Source organism: Callorhinus ursinus, unplaced genomic scaffold (genome assembly GCF_003265705.2).
Source record: "Callorhinus ursinus isolate GAN/ISIS: 27379988/994484 unplaced genomic scaffold, GSC_fseal_2.0 scaffold25, whole genome shotgun sequence".
Taxonomy (NCBI): domain Eukaryota; kingdom Metazoa; phylum Chordata; class Mammalia; order Carnivora; family Otariidae; genus Callorhinus; species Callorhinus ursinus.
In genome coordinates, this window is record NW_027397087.1 from 29,785,645 (window position 1) to 29,805,959 (window position 20,315).

At 51.3% G+C, this 20,315-nt stretch overlaps 1 protein-coding gene across 5 annotated transcripts in view; it reads right to left on the bottom strand.

The window, feature by feature from the left end:
• Positions 1 to 3,305: 3,305 nt before the first annotated feature.
• The window catches only part of RBPMS2 (RNA binding protein, mRNA processing factor 2), a 36,010-nt gene continuing 19,000 nt past the window's right edge, over positions 3,306 to 20,315 (bottom strand). The window contains exons 7-8 of one of the 5 annotated variants that reach the window (XM_073877189.1): positions 14,500 to 14,569; positions 13,078 to 14,231 (exon numbers count right to left, since the gene is read on the bottom strand). In XM_073877189.1, the coding sequence (XP_073733290.1) occupies positions 14,507 to 14,569 (63 nt within the window). In that variant the 3' untranslated portion in view covers positions 13,078 to 14,231; positions 14,500 to 14,506. Of the gene's footprint in view, positions 3,527 to 13,077; positions 14,232 to 14,499; positions 14,570 to 14,595; positions 14,717 to 20,315 lie in introns of those variants that run through there. The other 4 variants (XM_073877192.1, XM_073877190.1, XM_025883882.2 and 1 more) reach the window with 4 other exon arrangements.

The window sequence follows — 20,315 nt, forward strand, 5'->3', positions numbered from 1 at the left end:
GAGAGATTACATGATGGTCCAGTACTCAGCCTTTAGGCAAGAAGCCTTAAAACAAAACTAGCAGCCCACAGGTCAAATGCATCGTGCAAACGCATGCCTTGTTTGGCCAGCACAGCACTTAAGAAATTTTTGAACCAATATTGAGAGATTTCACACAAAAAAATCCCAATTTCTACAGTCTCTTGAAGAAGCTAAGGCTCACACTGATGCCATATTTCCCCAAGACAGGACTGAGTGCATTGAATAATGACTGTTCCTGTAGAAAGAGCTTGAGCTGTCATCCATTTTGCCACTGTCCCTACCACCCCCATTGTCCTCAACAGTGAAGCTCATCACACTTGTATGATCATTACATCATTTTCTGGGTCCTTGTCTCTATCAAAAGTGGGGACATAAAAGAAACCATGAGGGCCACCCATTTCTAGAGAGAATATTTCTACCCAGCCAGGTATATCTGTGAGCAAATAAAGATGGGATCTGGTGTCCTCCCACCACCTTTCCTATATCATCCCCTCCACTCTCCAGTGACATGATGCTTAATGCCATCCCCTGACAATACTGTCACAGGCTTTTTTTTTTTTTTAAGATTTTATTTATTTATTTGAGAGAGAAACAGCATGAGAGGGGAAAGGGTCAGAGGGAGAAGCAGGCTCCCCGCCGAACCGGGAGCCCGATGTGGGACTCGATCCCAGGACTCTGGAATCATGACCTGAGCCGAAAGCAGTCGCTTAACCAACTGAGCCACCCAGGCGCCCCACTGTCACAGGCTTTGTGCCAAAATTAAGCCCCACTCCTTCCCTCACCCCCGAATCACAATTCTCCTTTTCTCAGTGAGCAAATTCCAGTCAGAAGCCATAAAAAAGTCATGTTTTAGAGCAATCGCAGCCCATCCCCCATCCCCTGGCTGCTAATAACAGTGTGAAAAAGCTGAAACTCCTTACCCTTGGTGTTCTCTCATGAAGCAACCTCTGAGCGTGAATGCATGGAAGCACATCGGAAGATAGCAAACACCAAACTGAAAACCAAGGTCACCTCTGGGGAGGCGGGGAGGGGACCAGAAATGGAGGGAATGGTCCCAAGCCTATCCGTAAAGCTGGAATATTTTCCAAGGAGATTATAATCATGAGTAACTTGCACAATTAAAATTCAGAGGCAGAGATGCCTGGTAACTGTTAGTCTCACCCCAACTTACCTTTCATGGTTATCTCCATGAGCGGGTCTACTCACAGTTCCCTATCTCCCGGTTTCTGTGCCCTTACCTTTTCTCTTCTTCCTACCCAGAATGCCTTTCTCCACCTCCTCTACCAAGCCAAATCCAGCCCATCCCTCAAGGCAGTAGTCTTTCAGAAATTTAGCCCATGAACACCCTAAACAAAACTTTAAATTATGTACCCTTCAATAAAGCAGATCTTTTTAAAACCATGCATTCTCTTGAAATTAAAAAATTTTTTTCCAACTAGGTTTAAATACAGTTGACTCTCTTGAACAATGCGGGGGTTAGGGGTGCCAACTCCTGCAGTCAAAAACCCATGTATAACTTCGGACCTCCCAAAACTTAACTACTAATAGCCTACTGTTGATTGGGCACCTTACCAATAACATAGTCTATTAACACAAATTTCATATATTGTATTTATTATATACTGTATTCTTACAATTAAGTAAGCTAGAGAAAAGAAAATTTTACTAAAAACCATAAGGAAGAGAAAATACATTTACAGTACTGTGTTGTATTTATAAAAGAAAAAATCCAGGGGCATCTGGCTGGCTCAGATGGTGGAGCATGCAACTCTTGATCTCGGGGTTGTGAGTTTGAGCCCCATGCTGGGTGTAGAGATTACTTTAAAATCTTGGGATACCTGGGTGGCTCAGTCACTTAAGCATCTGCCTTTGGCTCAGGTCATGATCTCGCGGTTCTGGGATTGAGCCCCATGGGCTCCATGCTCAGCAAGGAGTCTGCTTCTCCCTCCCCCTCTGCCCCTGCCCCTGCTCATACTCTCTCTCTCTCAAATACATAAATGTATTTTTTAAATGAAATAAAATAAAAATAAAATCTTTTAAAAATCCATATTTAAGTGGACCCTCACAATTCAAACCCATGTTGTTTAAGGGTCAACTGCAGTTGCAAAGGATATGATTGGTGGTGTAATGGACATACTGACATTTTAAAATAAAACTGGAATCACAGTGATTTGATACTCATCATCAACCATTTGCAAAATACATAAGCAAGCTATTCTTTAATAGAGGAAAATTTACATCACTTGCTTTTTCTCCTTGAAAGCATTTTCTTTCTATTTCTCCCACATAATGTTATCCTAATGTAATATATAGTTTATGCTTGAAAATCTTTTATTGATCATCAATACTTCTCTGCCATAGATATATATATAATACATATGTATATTTATATATATATAAAATTAAAATTGTATTCTTATTTTTTGTGGCCATAAGGCTCCAGAGTTTACATTTTTCTTCTGGACTGATTTATCATTACAGTTATTATTTGTTCACTGTTTGTCAAAACAACATAAATATATTGCAAATGTTGACAGAGCATTATTAAATATAAGGAGTAAAAAAATCCTTTTTTAAAGATTTTATTTATTTATAGTAAATATGTTTTTTAATATATTTTTTTAAAGATTTTATTTATTTATTCATGAGAGACAGAGGGAGAGAGAGAGAAGCAGAGGGAGAAGCAGGCTCCCAAGGAGCAGGGAGCCCAATGCAGGACTCGATCCCAGGACCCTGGGATCATGACCCGAGCCGAAGGCAGATGCCTAACCATCTGAGCCACCCAGGCGCCCCTGTTTTTTAATATTTTTTAAAAATATTTTTTAAGTAAGCTCTATACCCAGCATGGGGCTCAAACTCACGACCAAGATCAAGATATCAAGAGTTGCATGCTTCACCAACTGAGCCAGGTGCCCCAGGAGTAAAATTTTGTAAGAAATACAACTCATATTGAGATAGTTGTAGACATGCCGGAATGAAACAGTAGTCAACATCAATTTTATCCCTACATCCTATTTTTATAGATGATAATGCTGAGAAATCTCATTCACATAAATAAGTACATGGGAATGGAAGAAGTTCAGGCAGAGTCACTCAATACCACCTAATCATTCAACCAGTAACAACTGAATTTGCTTCACCTCCTTCAATAGTTGAAAGCAAAATACTGGGAAATCTTTTGATTTGTGAAACGATTTATTGCCCAGACATCCTGAGTCATTCACTTTCTCAATATTGAAATCACTATTTTAAATTGTTTCTTTGGAGCCCCAGAGATTTTTACACACCAAGGCAACACACCAAAATAAAAGTGAGGATGGGGAAAAGATAAGTCCTTTGTATAATAGTGTAGGTTAAGTTAGGCTGTAGTAACAAGCAACCTCAAAATCTCAATTGCTTTAAACCAACAAAGATTCTTCCCCCCAACTCACGATACGTGTCCATCGCAGGTCAGCTGGGGGTTCTGATCCATGCCATCATCACTCGGGGATCCAGACTCCACCATCTGAAATGTCATCAGTCACCAGGGCAGAGAGAAGGTAAGAAGGGGAATCATACACTGGCTCTTAAATGCTTCCACCCAGAAGACACATTTTGGCTCATATTGGCCAAGCAAGTCACATGGCCACACCTGACCTTTTTTTTTTTTAGAAGATTTATTTATTTATTTTGAGAGAGAGAAAGAGAGCATGAGCAGGAGGGGCTGAGGGAGAGGGAGAGAGAACTCAAACAGAACCCCCGCTCCATCCCACCACCCTGAGATCATGACCTGAGCTGAAACCAAGAGTCAGAGGCCCAACCGACTGCACCACCCAGGCGCCCCAACACCTGACTTCTAAAAGGTGGGAAAGTACCTGCAGGAGAACAGGGAACATGGGTGAGCAGCACTGATGCTGATGGTTAACACACTTTTCTTTTGTAAAATGCGAGGCAAGAAATTGTGGAAATGAAGCGAGATGAGACAAGGCATTAGGAAGCGCAGACTAGTCCTTGTTGAAGATATTGCTCTGGAAATGGATTCCCTTCAACATAACCCTGCCACCTACCCTAGAGAAGCCGTTTTGCACCTCTAGGGGCACACATACACAAGTGTGAAGACCCCTGCGGCTTTGGTGAAGCCTTCCCTTTAGATCCAGGGCCCTCTCCGAGTTCCTGCTGTCATTATTCCTGCACTAGCCATTTGGAAGCTGGGGAGTTAGTTACACTTTTATACACGTGTTTCATGTTTTCCTAACAAGCTGTAGTTTCTTGAAGGATGGAAACCATAATTTAAGTTTTTATATCCCCCAAACTATCTAGCAAGGACAGTTAGAACTTATGAGTTCTGCTTGATGCCTGAATTGGTCATTTTCATCCTTGTGCTTCAATTTCCTCATCTCTGCAGTCCGAATAACAAGGCTTGCCCTGAGGATCACAATTGAGATAACGGAAGTAAAAGCTCCTCCCATCCCCACTCCCTTTCACTTAACAGCGATCAGCTTCTTGACACTCCAATTCTGAGAAGCTGTGTGTAATGATGAGCCATTAAAGGCTCTTGAAAGGTCTGTGGGCAGTGGGTTTAAGCGGATCAGCCCCAGACATCAACGAATGCTGGGTGGTTGCAGGACTTGCAAGGCGGGCGGTGGGGCGGGGACAGGGGTCCAGGTAGAAAGTTGCACTCCAGATGTGATGCAGGGAATGGCAAGCCACACTGCACCGTCAGGGACCGACCCCAGATGCCTTCCTGAACTCCAAAACCTGGATTCAAGGCTGAAATCGGCAACCCTGTAAAGGGTAATTACACGATTCCGCCCGTCAAAACCAAACGTTCTGTGCACCCGACCCTGCCCCCTGGTGGCCTCTCAAGGCATTGCCCATACAGCTTCCTGTCACAAGGAATCCGAATTCTAATTCTCATAGGGGAGATCTGGGATTGACGTGGGTGAGGAGAAGGTAGCCAAAATTGCTTCTGTAGAAAAAGAAAGGAACAAAGGAGGGAGAGGAGCGGCCCATACACATGGGTTGAGCGCAAGTGAGCACCTGAGGGGAGGTTTTGTCCCTGGACTTACTGCACCAAGTGAAAACTAGAAAGAATCTGAGTTACAAACCAACAACACATGGGCATGGTTTAAGTCCGTGCAACAGTTTTTAAATTTTGGAGTTAGTTGCCAACATCCGAAATCAGGAATTTGCACATTAAAGTCTGAATGTCTGATTTCTCCTGAAAAATCAGAACATCAATCCATGTGAGATCACCATCCTGCTGAGCAGTAGCCGGCTGGGCCTGAAAAGCACTGTCCCTTTCATCAGGCCTAAGCTCTCCTGCCCCCCCTCCCCATCACCCAGGTTGCCTCCCTCAGTGCCACCCCCTTACCCTGCAGGCTGGGAGTCTGCTACACCTGACTAAGGTGGACATTTCATGATGGGGAGCAGGATCAAAAAATACCAGGATGGGGCCAACCAGGCATCCAGTGCTTGACTTGCCTCCAGAATATCCCCACTAAGCACCACCCAGCTTATGCTTGAAGACCTTTGGGGACAAGAAAATCATTGCCTATTAAGGCAGCCCAATGCACTTTCAGATAGCTCCAACTGCTTTCACAGGGCAGGAACGGTCTGCTGAGGTTGCATTCTCTTGAGGACACATGTCCAGAGAGAAGAGACTTTCCTGCAATATTGTCTCAAAAGTGAAGTAGCCACTTAGCAGACATGTGTTAGGCACCACTAGGTGCCCTAGACTACGCTGGTGAGTGATGACGGCATGACCTGTGCCCTAAAGAAACTTCCAGTGCAGAAACCAGTCAGATTTACACAGATATCAACACCTGACAGTGCTAATTGACATAGTGACATTTGGGAACAGCGCATTGAAAAGGAGCTGTTCAAATTTAAGCCATTCCCAGACATGAGAAATTAAACACATAAGCTCTGAAAATATCAATGGTGGCAAACTCCTATGGACATCTAGGAGTTTAATCTGTGAGCCAGAAGGGCGTACAGGTAACTGACTTGATCTTTTGTGAAACAGTGAGTCAGGACACCTGAGTTTTATGTCAGTTTTGCATGACTGAGTGAATTTGGGCACATTTCTTTGCCTCTTAGGGACAAGGCTTCTCCATCTATGAACACAAAGCAAGGGGCTGGATCAAATTTCTCAGGACCTAATATTTACTTTCGTATCCCCAGTGCCAGCCCAGCAACTGGCTATCTACAATACAAACTATGTACAAATCCAGTAAGTGCTTCCCAAATGTATTTAAAAAAAATTTTTTTAAGTAAACTGTATTCCCAACATGGGGCTCGAACTCACGACCCCAAGATCAAGAGTCCCAAGCTCTGCGGACTGAGCCAGCCAGGCGCCCCAATGTTAACAATGCTTCCTAAATGTTTGTGATTGCCAGGTGACTCTGTCTCTGAGGGCATTAGCCAGAACACAGGCACCCAGAACAAATGGACCCGAAAGTAGCCCCATGCAGAGTTCCTCCTGGGAGATCAAAAGATAGAAAGATCTGTGTGAGGCTTGTGAACATTTTTGACCACAAGAGGGCGCCAGAGCCTCACTCCACCCACCTGGCCCCTGGGAAGAGGGGGGCCTCATCAGAGGCCACCTGCCTAGTGCTGTCTTGGGTGAGCAGAAACGTCGCCTCAGGAACCACTGGGCCAAGACAAGACGCCTGAGATGTAAACACAAGTGGACATAGGACAAGGGGGCAACGGAGGATGTGGAGGAGGGAGGACAGAGAAAGAGCCAAAGATGGAGAAAGGGACTTGCTGGGGGTCCCAGAACATGCCTAAAGATACATCAGAAAATGAGACCTAGGGTGAGGTCACACTAAGTCCCCAAGTTACCTCTCAACTTCAGAGGGAAAAACCTCTGAGTATCTCAGAGCCCGCACAGTGGTCAGCAAATGTCTTCATTTGGATGCACAGTAAAGAAAGGGCTAGAAGCCAGATGCAGGTGGGTCCTGAAGGCCTGAGTTTGACCATCAGCCCATAGGCTCTAGAGAACCATGAAAGAAAGTTCTTTGAAGCTGTGAAAGTGGTATTTGGGCAAGATTCATCTGTGACAGTGGACAGGAGAGATTTAAATATATACGTCCACAGGGGCGCCTGGCTGGCTTAATCGGGAGAGCATGTGACTCTTGATCTCAGGGTCGTGAGTTCGAGCCCTATGTAGGGTGTGTAGAAATAATTTAAATAAATACCTTCACATATACACACACACACACACACATATACACATATATGTATATATACATACATACACATCCATGAAGAATATATTCAAAGGAATCTGGGGGAATTGATCTTTGGGGAAAATCCCCTTCATGGTGCTTCTCTCTCCATCTCTTTCCTGAGACCCAAGCCACTTTCCAGGAGGCACACTCTGTCAGTTCCAGGGATGAGAACTTGGGCCTGGAAAGAGAAACTGGCACAGCTGAGAAGCCTCTATTAGGAGAGGCCGCCTTTACCAGGGGCTGAAGTCTATGTTGTCCTGCTCTGGAAGCTGGACTCTGAGGAGTTACCTTGGGGTGGAGAATGGGGGCATCTCCCTCCACGCCCACATCTTCAACCACCCATGCAGCTGTTCTTAGAAGCCAGGCACAGAACCACAAAACATGGTTCCAGAGTGGGGTCTAGACTCAGGGGAGGGGAGGCGGAGGAGAACAGGAGGGCGGCGTCCAGGGGGAAAAGGGAAACTGAGCCATTTGAATCACTGACTTCTTTCTTTCTTTCGAGAGGGAGGGAGGGACTTAAGCAGGCTCCAGCCCAGCACAGAGCCTGACACGGGCTTGATCTCACAACCTGAGATCATGACCTGAGCTGAATTCAAGAGTTAGATGCTTAACCAACCCAGCCACCCAGGCGCCCTGGAACCGCCCACACTTCTAAATCTTCCTCTCCTGGTTACTATGCACTGAAGTAGATCCACAGCCCAGATCGACAGCTGCACCCCCAGTACAGGAACTGTGCTTTATCCTCCACCTGAGCACCAAACACAGGCTATGTAGGGAATAAACATCCAACGAGAGTTTGTGGCAAGGAAGGATGAGCGCAGAGAGAGAATGAATGGGTGAGAGGGTGTGGTCCCTCCCCTCAGTGGCGAGAGCCAAATACAACGTTGGCACCTTTCCAGACTTGAACTTCCTGTCCATGAAATGGAGATGGTTATTCCCCAGACCACATCCCAGAGCAACTGCAAAAATCAGACAAGAGTGCTTCGTGACTGTAGGCTGTGGACATAGCTCCCGCCTTCTCTCCTAGCCCCTAAAATCTCCTGATTTTATGGTATTGAAAGCCACAAACTGAAGTAATTCATCTTGAGTGATAAAAACTACTCCTTCAGGCAGCATTGCAAAGATGCAGTTGCTTACAGACGCTAACCAGCTCATCCAAGTCAGGTACGGGTAGTCGCTATAGGTACATGTTCATCCTGCTCTAGCCAAATTAGGAAACAAGTCTACCTTCAGAGATTTTTGAGCTCTGATCACCCTTATCCAGGGGGTTTTCCCTCCCACATACTGTAATGGTCGGAGCCTTTGCTTTTTGTTTGTTTGGTTAGCCTCTTTCTTAACCAGGTAACTAGAAAGGTATGGGTAACGGCTGGCTCTTCTTCCTGCCCAAGTGGGGCTTTTCCAGTTCCCATGAGGCTCTCCCAGAGTCTCCCAGGAGCCCTGGCCTTTGTGGGAGCCTGTGGCCCAGAATTACAGAGAAGCATTTAACTCTGGACAGGGATGCCAGAAAACCAGGTCTTGAGCCTTTTGCTTTCCGTGGGACCCCACCGTTTTTTCTTTTTAGATTTATTCGAGAGAGAGAGAGAAAGCAGGGGGAGGGACAGAGGGAGAGAAGCAGACTCCCCACTAGGCATGGAGCCCCGATGTGGGGCTCGATCCCAGGACCTGAGCCGAAATCAAGAGTAGGGCGCTTAACCGACTGAGCCACTCAGGCGTCCCTCTGTGGGCCCTTTCTAACTTTCATTTCCATAGCTGCAAAAAGTAGGTAATTTAATGCCTTTCTTGCTTATCTCACAGGGATTTTCTGAGGATCACCAGAGATGGGGTATGAGAACATGTTTTGTAAACTGTAAGGGAGTAGGTGACTATATCACACCGTGAGTACAACTGCCGGTATTGTCAGAACTCTCAGATCCTGCAAGCTAGCTCTGGAGGCTTGCAGGTGTCCTCTGGGATTCCTGGGCCTCTGCCCTCTCCTTCCTCCGCCACTCCTCCAGGTAGAACGTGTGGTTAAAAACCTGAGAATGCTTGATCCACTGGCAAAATAACCAAGGAGTGCATAAATTAGAATCACTTCAATTTCATTACTTGTTAAGGATGAGAAAGATGAACAGGTGTTCTTCTAAAGATAACCACAGCCAAGTGTCACTGAGGACCTACTATGCTTTGGGCACATCCCTGTTATCATCAACCCTCCTAATACTGAGAGAAGGGCACAAATGCGTAAAGAATACACACACATTCAGAGGGGAAAAGATGGGTTTTCAGGGAATGATACAGCCATTCTTTATCTGAGACTCATCTTACTAAATTGTGTTGCATTTTCTCTACCACAAGCAGAAATGGAAATACACTATCTTGGTTCTTGCATAAGCAGGAAGCCAGAGGGGTCCTACAGGCCCAACAACCTTACCCCTTAGCTTAAAAGAGAGACAGCCCAGGGCCGGGCTGAAGGCAGATGGGTCTCTGTGTCCCTTAATCCAGGAGCAGCACCTGGTATCCTAGAAAGAGATCAGGCCATACCGAGACCAAGACACCCGGGCAGGAAGCAGAGTGTGGCACGACGGGAAACCTGAGCTCTAGTCCTGGCTTCTGGAACTGCCCGGATAGACTTCCAGGCCCATGGCCATCCTGGGGCTGCTGCTAAAGGGTATGTGCGTGCGTGCGTGTGTGTGTGTGTGTGTGTGTGTGCGCGCGTGTCTGGAATGGCCACGTGGGGTGGTGGAAGGAGCTGGGCTGGGAGTCAGGAGACATGAGTGAAGCGTGCCTTAGCCGTTGTTTTTATAACCTTAGAGCAAACCACTTCATCTCTCTGTGCTTCAGTTTCCTCATCTGTAAAATGGGAGACCGGACTAAACACTCTCCATGCTAACATTCAGATTCTGATGGTCAAGGGCCCCTCAGAAAACCAGGCAAAGTGGTTCGCTCTAAGGTAATGAAGACCATGGCCAAGGGGCACCTGACCTCACTCACTGACCGCCCTCCCAATACCAGCAGGGGCTCCCACTCACCCAACCCACTCAGAAGCCAGAGAACGAGGGAGCCTGTGGATGTTGTCTGCACTGAGCAGAGAGTGTGGGTGGGCTGGGTGATGGTCAAGGAGACCCAGGGGAAACGCCTCAGGAGCTCGGGCCCCTTTCCTGTCAGCTCTGGAATACTGCCAGGACAGTGATCTGCCCAGCCTCTCCCCCTCACAAGGATGGGATCTCAGCTCCTACATCCCCTCCTCCGTTCCTGAGGGAAACAGTCAGGGAACAGGGCCTGCCATGCTGGAGGTGGCCCATGATTGGGGGTGGGGTTAGACTTTGCATGGAGGGAAAGGGTGGGGGGTGTTAGGCTGTAGCTGGGTGGAGAAGTTTTTGCTTCTTCCTCCCGACACTTTGTAGCAAAGTCTTTCTTCCTCCCTGTTTACTTTTCCCTTCCAGGGTCCCCTTCTGGTACTTTCCCTAGTCCTACTCTGAGGGGCTTTGCCCTACTTCTCAGGGATATTGGCATTCTGACAGAGAGCTCCTCAAGATCAAAAAAGCTTTCTTCAGACCTTAGAAAATGGAGCTGGGCAGGGCACATGCATGACAGGCAGGGCAGGCTGGAAAGGGCAAGCGATGGGTGAGTGCCTTTCTCTCCTGAGACTGCCAAGACCCCGTGGAGCCCAAGCCTTTACCCTGTGCTGCTTCTCAAGGAAGCTCAACATCAGGCCACACAGCCTGGAAGTTCCAGAGGTGGGCCAAGGGACCTGCTCTCCTGCAAAGGCTCCAAATTAAGTCACATCCCTAAAAGGGCTGTTCAGGCAGCAATGCCCAAGAATGGCCGAGCACCAGCTTCAGGCCAGGCACAGGGGGTAGCCAGGGCTCCCCAGGGCCTCCTGACAAGCATCCATTTACACAGGCCTCACTTCTGCGTGAAGGCGAGCGGGAGGTGTGCGCGCTCGTGAAGATGGCCTCCTTTGCCACAGAGATGATCTCGGTGCTGCTGCTGGGCAGGGGCTCCCCGCCAAGCTAAAAGAACCCTGGTTGTTCCCAGATGCCTAAAATCCTTTCGGAAAGGAAAGAAGCCTTTCACCTGTAATCAGATCAGGATTAAACCCCTCGGGGAAGGAATACGGTGCTTTTTGGAAGAAGCCCAGGATGGGTGGCAGGACCTGGCTTCTTCTGACCCGTCGTACTGTCCTTGCCGGGAAGACTTTTAACTTCACAGCTTCACAGTTCAGTCGAGAGATGACTTTCTGCGAAGGGCTCTCACCCTGAGGAAAGGCCCCAGTCCAGCTGGAGAGCCCCTCTGGGACGGTCTCAGAGCCCCCTCTCCTTCCTGGCTCCTCCTCTCACACCCAGGCCTGGGCCCTGCTCAGTAAGGCGTGAAGGGGGCCCCCCAGGGAAACCAGAGGAGCAAGGGCCTTTAAATTATGGAGCAGCTTTCCTAGCCCCTCTTGGAAAGGCCCAGCGCCCCCGCTAAATAATTCACCACCTCAGGAAGACCCAGTGGTTCCTGACACAGCTGAAGTAGGTCAGGCATCAACTTGGCCCTGGGGTGGGGGGGCTTGGAGCAGCTCCCCAGCAGCATTAGGAGAGGCTTCAGGCTGGGAAGCAAGGCCTCGCTGGTCCAGACACTGCAGGGAGGCGAGGGGTATAGGCAGGAAAGCATCAACCCCCTCCTCAGGCTGCTGTGCTGCTGGTGCGAACACAGCCACCCATTCCCCTCCTCCCACCCAGACCTCTCTCTGGGGTCCCTGCCACCCTGCCAGGCTCCTCCTCCCTCACAACACCTGGGGGCGTGTTCTCCCTTCATGGGCATGGGGATGCATGTGTCACCCTAGCCTAGCCTTTAACTTAAGCTGATGCACTCATCAGAACACCTTAGACCCAAATCCCCCGGTGCAGGGCTGGGATTCAGAAAAGGTGAGGCAGTGGGGAGAGAGGGAGACCAGGGCCAGCCACAGCTGCTCCCGTTTTGCTCAGAGCAAGACTGGAATGAAACCCTGCCCCTGGGGGCCTCTAGGGCGGCTTCTGTCCTCCCTTTCTAGGCGAAGCTTCAAACCAAGCTCTGAAAGGTATGGGGTGGGGGGCGCGGCGTAGACGGAAAAGACAAACAGCAAAGCCATGAACACAGTGCTCCAGCCCTCCAGGAGCTGGAAAGGACTCCAGACCACCACTTCACCGATGAAGAAAATGAGGCCCCAAATCACAAAACCGGGGCCAGCTGCAGGCGTCCTGACTGGGTTCAGGGCAGTCCAGGGTCATGGCTCCACACAGCTTCCCTGACCTTCATACCCACGTACTCTGGCTTCCAGCAAAACCTCCCCTCAGGAATCAGCCACCACAGGGAGCTCACAGGGAGCCAAGAGGGGGCAGGAGCATCGCCCTTTCTGGGCCAGACTCCTGGGTTCTCCTTCCCTCCAGCACAGCCTCGTTAAGACATACACCAAAGATGCTTCCCAGAGGAGCCCGCCCTCCCAAACCACAGTCCTTTTCTGCTAGAGGGCCTGAAAAGGCCACAGGCCAGGAAGGGTCAGGCCAACTAGAGCACAGCACCCAGAGAAAACAAAGGTCCCATCTGGGTGCTTCCTCTGGGTGCACAGAATCTCCATCCATATGCTCAGACCTCTGATGAGGACGAAGTGAATGTCAAAACCAGGGTGGGCTGGCAGATATGCCCCCGCCGTGGGGTCCTTGGCAAGTCCCTTTTTCTCCAGGACTTAAGTCAGACAACAAGGGAAGGAAGGAGAGGCTACGCAAGCCCCAGGGCCTGGGCCCACTTCACCTCTTTCCCCCCAGCTCACAACATGTACCCTTTAGCTGTGCCCTCCCGGCGGCCATCTGTGTCCCGTGGAAGTAAGGTCAGAGAGCAGTTACTTTGGATGACTTTTTATTTTGCATTTCATATCTTATTCAGCTTCACATTCTCACAGGCTCAGCAATTACAACAGCCACCTCGTCTCCCAAGTCTGAAAAACGTCAAGACAGCCACAGCTGCGGCCAAAGGCAAAGCACGGATGTGCTCACAAAACAACAAAAAAATTGCACAATTTTTTTCCCTTCATTTTTCTGAAACAAACGCCTGACACAAAGGCTTACTGCTGGAGAATGGAAACCCTTTTCTTCTTCATGCCTCAAACTAAACATTAAACTTATCCGACAAGGCGAACAAGGTCTCTTTAATAATTAATTGCACACACACACGAAAAATCCTTTATGATGCATAAATATTTTGTTACACAGGGTACAAAAATACTTTCACTTTTTGGTTGGTTTCGAAGTTCGGAAAGAATGAGGAGCATGGGCAGGGGTGGGGTGCACTGTGGAGAGGTAAGCAAACCGGGCAGAGAAAGGATTTTCTTAGCAGTTGTTGGCCCCTCTAGGAGGAGGAAGTGGAGGGCCTGGATTCGAAATGAAAAAGAAAACACTACCTCTGTCGGGTGGTCGTTGCTGTTTGGCCTGGAAGCGTGTGGGGGTGGGGGGGGGCCCTGGCTGCGGGGCGGAGCCAGCTGCGGGGCTCGGTCCTCACTGAAGCAGGGGGCTGTAGGGGAGGGTGTGGAGAGAGGGACCGGGAATGATGAACCATTGGTGGCCAGGACCTGTTGCTATGGTGACACAATGTGAGAACAAACTGTACACTCACATATACACAAGTTGAAGTGTCTTAATTCATGCCAGAAAACATGCAAAATTAAATGCCTCATTTCTCTGAGGTGGAGCTATGGAAGCAAGTCTGGACCGGAGGTCAGGCCTTGCTCAGTCCCAGTGAGACCTCCGGGCTGGGGCTGGGTATCCCAGCAAGAAGGCCCCCCCCAATCCTCCCGGGAGGCCTTGGCGAGGGGGCTTTGGGGAAGGACAGGCCTGAGGAAGAGGAGAAAGGAAACAGGAAGCAGTCCACTGAGTCAGGCTTAAAATTCACAGTCTTTGGAAGGAGGCAGCAGCTCTCCACAGGCCGCCTGGGGGCAGTGGAAGCTCAGAGCGGCTTCCTCCCCAGCGGGGCAGGGGCTTCAAGCTGCGGTGACAAGACCTGGAGGGAGGGGAGAGAGGTGGCCGTGAGCAGAGGGGTGGCACTGGAGCTGAACCCAGGCCTGACCCTTGTGACAGGCTGCAAGATGGCTGGCAGGGGGTGCCGGTGGGAGAAGGGGAGAACCCAGCCAGAGTACCTAGTGCGCAAGCTCAGGTGGACGCCTAGCACCAGTGAGCTGCCGGGCTCAGGCAGAGGGAGGAACCGTGGCCCCCGCAGGAAGCCAGGCTCTCGCACACTTTTCCTCCTGGGCCTCTGGGCCAGCACTTACTGAAGAACTAACAGAACTGACGATATTTCCATCCTTGCTGGGCGGTATCCGAAGAAGGGTACCAGCGCACCTGCAAGAGAAGCCAACGTCAGGGGTAGCTGCGCAGTCCCTTCTCTCGACTGGGGAGCCGTCAGCGTCCCTGCTGGAGTCCTGCTTCTGTCACTGACTGGTAAGACGCCGGGCCAGTTACTCACCTCTAGGCATCGGTTTCTTCATCCTGAAAATGGGAGAGCACCACCTGACCCGCCTCCTCTGCAGGGTCGAGGTTCAAGTGAGAGAAGCCTTACGGAGGGGTTCTATACTCCACTCAGCCTGATGGGAACGTGCCGGCTCGTACCAGGTGGAGTCTCGGCAGTGGGGGCACTGGGCCAGCAATCCACCCCTCCCCCTGAACTGGGAGAGGGCAGAATGCCTGATGTTGGGAGAATGAACCTCGTAGAGTTTTGCTCAGCTTCTTTCTGTCTCAGGGCCCTCATCAACGTACAGGACAGAGATGACTAGGCTGATCCTGGTGGCTGTCCGTAAGGATTAGGGGAGACACAATGTACACACATCTTAGGAACCAAAGTTGCCATGGTCTCCAAGGGGTACGACTCCCAGACGTTGGTACTGTCCTTGTAGGATTCTCCAAGGAAGCCAGGGCTGAGACCCAGCGGATGCCTACATCCCTTTCCACCCCTCTGTTCCCTCCATTATCAGCCTCCCAAGTCTTAGAGATTTGTAACCCGCCAGCTGAGCCCCCCAGTGGGGGTCTGGCAGCTACTTCAACCCCCAGGCCCCACAGACCAGTAACCCCAGAGCAGGATTCCCAGAGACGGGTCACAAAGTGACCCGCCCTCCCTTTCTAGGTACAGCCTCCCCATGGGCCCGTCGTCTGGGTGGTGAGCTATGCCGGGTGCCATGCCAAGATCACAGGGAGGCCACCTGCCCCAGTTATAGACAGCATGCCTGCCCCGCGGCTGCCTTGGAGTGGTGGCGGAACATGGCACCACAAGACAAGTCAGGGGCAAGGGGCAGAGTGCCCAGAGTGGGGGGGGGGGGCGGAGTCCCCTCAGGAAAAGGAAGGGACGGCATGCAAGAGCCAGTGTAGAAAACAAGTACCAGCGGGCCACACAGATCACGCCCCCGACACCGCAGCAGTGGACTCAGTTTCCCACTTGGCTGCCTGGAATCCCCGCCTCTAAGCAAGAAGATAGCGAGCAATGCCAGGTCATGTGGGGGCTGGTGGAAGCTTCCTGAGAACTGCCATGTCTCCTTCAAATTACAGGTGTTTTCATACACCCCAGGACTCTGGCCACCGCACGCTCAGCAGCAAGTCAGAGGCTGGTCACCCTAAAATGCAGGACACGTGGCATATAGCAGGAGCAGGTCCTAGGCAACCTGACCAATACCAGAATCTTCTCTGGGCTCCGAGGATGTGGCACTGCTCTCACCAGGACACGGCTGACCCCGGGCCGCTCGAACCACCTTGATTAAGCGCCATACTGCACAGAAAACGGTCAAGTGCCTCTTCTTGCCTCTGAGTTGTCCAGCCTTGGAGGCCACTATCTTCTCTCCTGCCTCCACAACATCTGGAAGCAGTTCCCTCCCCTCTCGGCTGACAGTCGAGGGGGAGGATGCCTCTCCTCCCCTTGGCTGAGCTGTGGGATGCGCTCTCAGCTGGAAGGGTGGCCGGACACAGAGCTCATCCCACAAGAGAGGGACAAGGAGGAAACCAGCACAGTGGCTACCAGCCACGCCTGTGACCCAGTCCAGCTCGGGAAACCCCCCGTTAGGCAAGGACGTCCAGCCAGGATGGGTGTCTCGCAGGGCTGGACAAGGGGCGAATGTCAGTTAGCGTGGGAAGGACTCGGAGGCCTCTGACTCTCTCTCTCTCGATGGGGGAAGCTGAGGCTTCCTGCAGCTGCATAAGGGGCTCCATTGGCAAGCCTGCTTCATGGGGTCCCCCACTCTCCCCACTAGGTGCTGCGACTCAGCCTCCAAAGCAGCAGTCTCCCCCCAGCCTGAGATGAGCCACCACCTCCTTGGGGAGGAAGTTGAAGAAAGCCCCCATTTCTGAGCTTGGGACTGATGTGCCATCCAGGTGGACAGAACATACTTGAGGGGCTGCCTTTCCACTTCCTCAGACACCTGGGATAGGCTGGCAGTCGGGGCTCTAGAGAAGCACTGTCCCTTCCTGCCCCCGCTCAGAACAAGAGCCCCGTAAAGCATAGCAATCAGGGCCAGCACGTCAGGCAGTGAGTGCTCGGCCCGCTCCCAGGGACTCCAGTTGTTCACAGGGATTCTGCAGGTCCTGAGAAGCCACCTCACAGGGACAGGCCCGTGGGCATCTAGAATGACCCAGTTCCAGGAGGGGCAGCATCAAAACAAAAGGGGGACATGAATATTCAGTCATCTCTCACAGCTTGGGACGGACTGAGAAGATAGGTGGACAGAGGAATCAATCCACATGAGAAGAAACAGGAATAACCAAGAAATATGGGCGCCTCACTCCTCAGAAAGTCAATTAAAAGAACACTTGGGTTGGCATGTCTACACTTTGACCTTGTCATAGTTGTAGGGGTTTACGATAAGGAAAACCAGCAGGACAGGCGCAAAGGGCGGACAAGGGCGTCCACTGCCGCACAGCCCTGGCAGCACAGAAAACTGCGTGAACAACCTAATGTGCCATCGATAGGGAGCTGGACACCCTTACACAACAGTGGGTTTGCCAGGCAGCCAGAATGTAGATCTACATTTACTGACGGGAAACAAGGGCCTAATACTTAAGCTTTAAAAAGATTAAATGTATAACTTTTATAAAAGATCTGCATCTATGGATCTTACACACATGCACCCAACCACCTACCAAGCCTAAGGACTCAAAGTAGCCATTTTCGGGGGAGCAGGATAATAAGCGAAGGGAAAAGGGAACCTTATCATGCCCATCATACAGATCAGAAAATAGAGGCAAGGGAGTTCATGTAACATTAAGGTCAGAAGGAAGCGGTGAGCCAGTATAAGAGCCACAGTCAGAGACCTCCGCATCCTCAGGTAGCCGTAGAAAATGAAGCCCAGTCTGGGAGGACCCTGGGATGCAAGGGGACACAGAGACCCCCTGCTTTTAGGCATGTGCCAGACCCCAGTGTGCCCCTGCCACCCATACCTCTTGGATGCCTCACCCTCTTATAGAGAAGATTCTACGAAGAGAACCAGGAGATCGAACAAGATGGCCTCATGCCAAGACAGAGTGGGACTGAGCCATCCCCAAGCCCCTTCCTGCAGGTCTGGGCCCTGTGGCCACACACGATGCCTCAGCCAAGGCTGGGCTAGTGACAGAGGGCATGCAGTTGGGGTGTGCATGCTGAGATAGAGTAAGGAAGGACTGCTTTTCATCCCCTTTTGCTACTACCTTCTCTCCAAGTCACCTCCCTGCCTACAAGCACAGAAAGTCAGTTCTGTTGTTCCTCTGGGGTCAGAATAGTGCCCTCAGGATCAATAGCGTCCACTTTCCTCATTGAGGATTTTCAGCCTCTACTTCTGGGCAACACTGTCAGGGGACAAGGAGGGAGCTCTTGGAGGGGGAAAACACTGGAAAATGTACTCTCCTGCTTACGAGTGCATCCGGTCCAGACAGGGTGGTTTACTGCTGTGGAGACGGACGTCCAGAGAAGTCGAGTAGCAGGGCCAGAACTAGTTACTACCTGGTCCAATCTCTTGTTGTTAGCCTTCCTCCTGAAAAAATGCCATTATCCTTTGAAGTGGCCTTTATTCCCTTCCCAGGGAGGCCAGAGACAGGAAGTGAGACCTAATCAGGCTGCTCCAGCCTTCAGGGAGGCCCCAGGGGGCACTAGACAATAATGATAATAAATAGTAACTATGATTAACCGGCACTTCTCTAGCTCTCCCTCTATACTAACATGCGGAAAAACAAACACTAATAAAGTAGGTATGATTATCACCATTCCAAAAAAATGGAGACACAGAGAGGTTAAGTAACTTGCCCAAGGTCACACAGGTGTTGAAAGAGCCAGGATTTGGACTGAGGCAGCCTGACTGGAGTTGGGAGAGCCCCTGGGCATGGACAGGGCGGGAAGAAGCTGGAAAGGAAGGCAAGGGGAGGGCACAGAGCCCTGCAATATGGAGTTTAAGGAAAGGTCGTCGTTTGCCCCTCCCAGCCAGCTGGGGAGCCACCCAAAGAAAGGGCAGAGGCGCCTCACCTTACGAACCTGACGTGCCGTCTCCGGCTCCCAGCCTCTGCCCACCATTGTCATGGCCGAGCATCTCAGAACAGATGGGGTAGGACGGCTCCACCTGATGGGGTCTTGCCCTCTCATTTCACAGAGGAGGACACACACGGACGCCCTGAGGTGGAGTCACTTGAGAAAGACCAGGTAGCTAAATGGTGGCAAAGCTGGGATCGGAGGCAAGGAGGCCAGCAAGGCCTCGCAGGGCTGCTGCAGTGAAAGTCCCTGCTTGGCCAGGAGCTCTCCTGCCCGCCTTCCACACGCTGCCAGGTCACAGAGGACAAGCACTGTCTTCCGGGCTCACCGCAGAACCTGGTCTGTGGTAAATACCCAAACATTTCCCTTTAGCAAAGGATCTTTACCACCTTCCTATCCCCTGGTCAATTTTCCAAGCGCCAAGTCTAACCACACTTCTCCCCTCAGTACGATCTAACGTGGCCGTGGCCAAGGAGAACTCCCCTGCTGAAGGAAACCGCCTGCAAGGGTAGTAGCAGGGGGGAGTCTGTACCTTCCACCTTGGGACTGGGTGGACCCAGATGTCACTAAGCCCTCCAGAGGACCGGAGACAGACGTGCACTCAGCCCTCCCTCGGGCAGCACACCCAGCCTCTCCCACCTCAGCTTCTGGTTCCTGTGAACTCTCCCCTTCCTGGCTTCGCACGTCCTGTTCCTCCTCCTGCCCTACTGTCCTGGCCGGGCCCCCTCCGTCCACAGCGGGGCGGCCCTGGCCCGGCTGCCCTTCCCCAGCCTCAGCTCTTGCTCGGTCTACCGATCCCAGGCCAAAGCGGGCTTGCCATTGCGCCTCAGCCTCCCTGTGCTGCTGGTGGCTCCCGGTCCGGATGCCCTGCCACGTGTCCTGTCACAGCCTCAGGGAGGCCCAGGCCCGAACGGACCACGGCTCGCCGGCCCCTCGGGCACTTGCCACGGCACTCGGCAAGCACAAAGCCCCGCAGAGCCTGGGGCCCTCCCCAGCCGTCCCCCCCCCGCCCCAGAAGGGATTGTTCCCTCCTTCCCGCCCCAGTGCAGGTTCACCGCACAGCGTCCGGGCTTCGAGAGAACCAGCGCACACACGGAGCCCTCAGGACGTGCCCACTGCGTACCAACACTTCACGGGCTGTTAACGCCTAATTCCCACAACAACCCTGAGGCACCGAGTTCGGTTCTCATCCTTCCAGGCAGTAAAAAAGTCAAGACACAGAAACCTTTAAGAGCTTTCTGAAGTTTATAAAGACTGGAGAGGCAGAGGCAGGGGGCCTGGCTCCAGAGGCCACACTCAGGTTGGGACCGCAATCGGGGCTCTGTTAGCACGGGCAGAACGCAGCACAGTGCCCGCCCGCAGGTGTTCAGGGGGTGGTGGGACCACGCTGGGTCTCTCTCAGCGCTCACACTCCGCCACCGCCAATCCGCCACGTGGCTGATCCTCTCCCTCCCCTCTGTCTGAGCCCAAACCCTCAAGATAAGGTCATGGAAGACAGCAGTCCTGCTGCGGCTCTGGAGGCATGAGTGTCCCACGGGCCACCCAGGAACAAAGTCTGGCCAACTTAGAGCCCCCTTCGTCCCCTACCCGCCTCGCCCCCAGAGGGGCTTACCT